Source organism: Astatotilapia calliptera, chromosome 4 (genome assembly GCF_964374335.1).
Source record: "Astatotilapia calliptera chromosome 4, fAstCal68.1, whole genome shotgun sequence".
NCBI classification, from domain to species: domain Eukaryota; kingdom Metazoa; phylum Chordata; class Actinopteri; order Cichliformes; family Cichlidae; genus Astatotilapia; species Astatotilapia calliptera.
In genome coordinates, this window is record NC_137425.1 from 30,332,105 (window position 1) to 30,335,370 (window position 3,266).

Sequence of the window (3,266 nt, forward strand, 5' to 3'; positions counted from 1 at the left end):
TATATATAATATATATAAAATATGCCGTTTGGGGTGCAGGTCGCTCGCCAGCGAGCACAGCTGCTGGCAGTTGTTTTTTTGTTTTTTTAATCTAACACGTGAGCTAAGCCGCTGCAATAGAACTGCAGGACCAGCTGCGACCTCCACTCCCGTTACTGTCTCTTGCCGCGCCTTCCGCCACATAGCTAAATATTGGAAGGGCATCTTCAGTGCCTCCCCAGCCCCGAGCCTTATTGTAGGCTAAATGATGCTACACAGTACAGGCAAGGGACTAAGAAAAATAGAGAAGACGTCCTCATTTTTTTTTTTTAAAGAGGAAAGGCAAGGCGGCCAGGCGCAGCTTTTTTTTTTTTTTTTTTTTTTTTTTACATTTACATGAAGATTATATATTTACAACCTCATATTTTCTCTTTTTTCCTTTTAATCTCTCTACTATCCTGAAAGGTTTTAAAAGAGCAGTGTTAACATCTGCGGCCCCTCTTCTACGCTCTCATTTGGCCAGTAGGTTAGGGGCGGGCGAGGCAGTGCCAGACCCCGCACCTATCCTCCTGTGCCACTACAGCAGTTCCCCTGTTCCTTCTCCCAGCTCCACCTCACTGCATTCTATTAATAATAGCTCTGAATAAAACATTTCTATACATATATCTCTATGTTAAAAAAAAACCACCTTTAAAATATAGGACTGACTGCAGATGGTTGGAGAGGTCTCTTGGAGGCGATAGGACAAGAAGGCACCTGCTAGTGTGCCTGGGAAACGCAGATCTGCTATAAATCGGAACCCACCATAGCGTTGCTTCATCCATACATGGAGAATAAAGTCGGCCATGTTGTTTCGACTTATCTGGGTGGGATCCCATAAAGTTAGAGCAGATGAGGAGCTGGCTGCAGCCATACCGAGGCACACTAGGAGGAAACTATACCCTCTCTCTCCATGTTCCTCCTTACCCTCATCCCACCATCCTCACTCAGTTTCTCTTCTGGCCTGGAATCTGATCTCTGTTCTGTTTCTTTTTTCTTAATCCTGTTTTTATTATTTGTTTCATCTTTTTGATTTCACTCGTCTTTGTTCTTTGTCTTTCTCTGTGATTATTGGGCGTACTCTCTCCCTCTTTATATCTCTCCCTGTCTCTCGCTGGGTCCGTGTGTCGCTCTCATGTATCCGTCCGTCTATCCGTTCGTGCATTTGTCTGTCTGTCCTTCCGTCAGGCAGGGGGCCCGCGGCATGTGAGAAGGGTGCGGGGACCCCTCACTTCCTGCGTGGCTGGTGGTCCTGAGTCAGTCCCTGCGTAGGTCTGCCCATCTCTGTGAAGCCCGGCGAGTGAGGGCCAGGGCCCATGCCAACTCCGCTTTTCTGTGTCTGTTTGACCTGGGTCAGAATGTCTCTGATCTTTCTCTGGGCCAGCTAGGAGACAGAGCAGAGTTGAGAAGATGAGCTGCATAAGTTACGCCTTTTTCCCCTGCTGCAGGGAGACAAAGTTAGCAACACATTAGATATAGCAGACAAACTTCAGAGTTTGGTCAATTTTAGGTTTTTAGAAGGCATCAAGAAAAAGTTCAAGTACACAAAAATGATATTTTAGACAATCAAGGATGACAAGAAGATGAACTTTCTGAGTATCAGCAGCATGAACATATGCACCATTAAAATGAATCAATGTTAGCACAGATACTTAACCTCATAAATGCAGGAAGACAATCACATGCCATTGGCTACTTATAAATGCTAACATCTTTTTGGTAGCTAAGCTAACATAGCTTAGCATAGCGAGCATACAGTGCTGAATAAAATAAATATGACTAAGCCATGAATGTGTTATAATGTATGAGGTGTTAAATACGCAACAGGGCACTGAGTAACCATTAGCACCACCTAGATGTGAGTTCAAATTTCAACCAATCAGAGAGGTTTTTTCTTTTTTTTCCATCATTGCTAATTAGAAGTGGTCACTGAATTTGTCTCACACTCACACTTTTTGGATTATGAGAGTCAAAGAAAAATACCTGCAAACAAAAACTGAGACCTAATTATGTGTCAAAACAATTAAAATGACACATTACAAAGGTCATTGTAGCAGTAGTGATACTTCATAGTTCATAACCATAGAACAGTTTGTTGAGAACATGATATATGAGCACATTACAAAACAGTAAAGGTGTACCTGGCTAGCATAGAAATGCCCATTGATCTTGACGATGACCTGGTCGTTTTCATCAGGTGTCTGTTCTCTGGGAACCACCACCTCAGCTGCTGTCAGGTTTTGCAGCTCGTTCACCTGGAGACACGAGACTTGGTTAGTGCGGCAGCAACAGTCCTTACTTAAAGCACCCTGATGTGCAGAATATGTTACTACTGGAAGTACACCAACGTATACGGTTTTGTGGCTTACCGTCTTGCCTCCCTTGCCAATCACTCTTCCTGCAGCAGCAGCTGCCATCTTGATGTGAGTCTCAAGTTTGACTTCTTCCTTTGGCCCAAAGAAGTTCTCTTCCTTCAGTTTGCCATAGATTCTGCCCTGAGCCTGGAGGAGAGGGCAAACAAAAGAAGGTTAACACTTTTCAACAACCAGTTGTTCCACCAACCAGGGATATTATGTCAAACAAAAGAGGTAAATGACTATCAGTGATTACCTTAAACTGAGCCTCAGGGGGTCCTGTCACAATCACCATCCTCATTTTGGAGTCTGGAGATTCAGCTGGTGCGATCTGAAGGAGATACAAGAAATACATTATTCAAATCTCAGTGTTTGGTTTGAGAAGTGTAAATGCTCTGTAGTCCTCACCATCTAGCAGTATTTGGAAAAGGAAATATTAGTATTTTCAAAATACCTTTCTGCAGATGCAAACAAAGTATTTTTCCCCTGAAAAGTGTTTACAAGATGCATCTGTTTATCAACACACCTTAATGGAGGCTCCAGCAAAGCGGCTCAGCTGTTTGATGTGCTGTCCTTTCTTTCCAATGATTGCTCCCACCGCCTGTGCTGGGATGTAAACATGGACCGTCTCCTGTTCTGGAGCCTGAAAAAAAAAACAAAGCCAAGAAAATCCCATTAAATAAATAGCAACAGTCTTTTAAAAAGAAAAAAGAAAGAAAACTATAATCAGCTGATCTCCCAGGTAATCTTACCCCAAAGCAGCCGTAGGGGGTGCCACCAACTGCATTTCCAGGTGGTGGTGGGGGCATATTGGAGGAAGAAGGGAAAAGGCCCAGAGCACCCAGGTTAAGGCCAGGGATCAGATGTGTCTGTTGCTGCAGAGAAGGACAGCGT

The 3,266-nt window shown here is 43.7% G+C and overlaps 1 protein-coding gene across 1 annotated transcript in view; it reads right to left on the bottom strand.

Moving 5' to 3' along the window:
• Positions 1-403: 403 nt before the first annotated feature.
• The window catches only part of igf2bp1 (insulin-like growth factor 2 mRNA binding protein 1), a 42,420-nt gene continuing 39,557 nt past the window's right edge, over positions 404-3,266 (bottom strand). Inside the window, exons 10-15 of the mRNA XM_026165943.2 lie at positions 3,125-3,247; positions 2,899-3,015; positions 2,629-2,703; positions 2,388-2,519; positions 2,160-2,273; positions 404-1,402 (exon numbers count right to left, since the gene is read on the bottom strand). Of these exons, the coding sequence (XP_026021728.1) occupies positions 1,247-1,402; positions 2,160-2,273; positions 2,388-2,519; positions 2,629-2,703; positions 2,899-3,015; positions 3,125-3,247 (717 nt within the window). The 3' untranslated portion in view covers positions 404-1,246. The remainder of the gene's footprint in view (positions 1,403-2,159; positions 2,274-2,387; positions 2,520-2,628; positions 2,704-2,898; positions 3,016-3,124; positions 3,248-3,266) is intronic.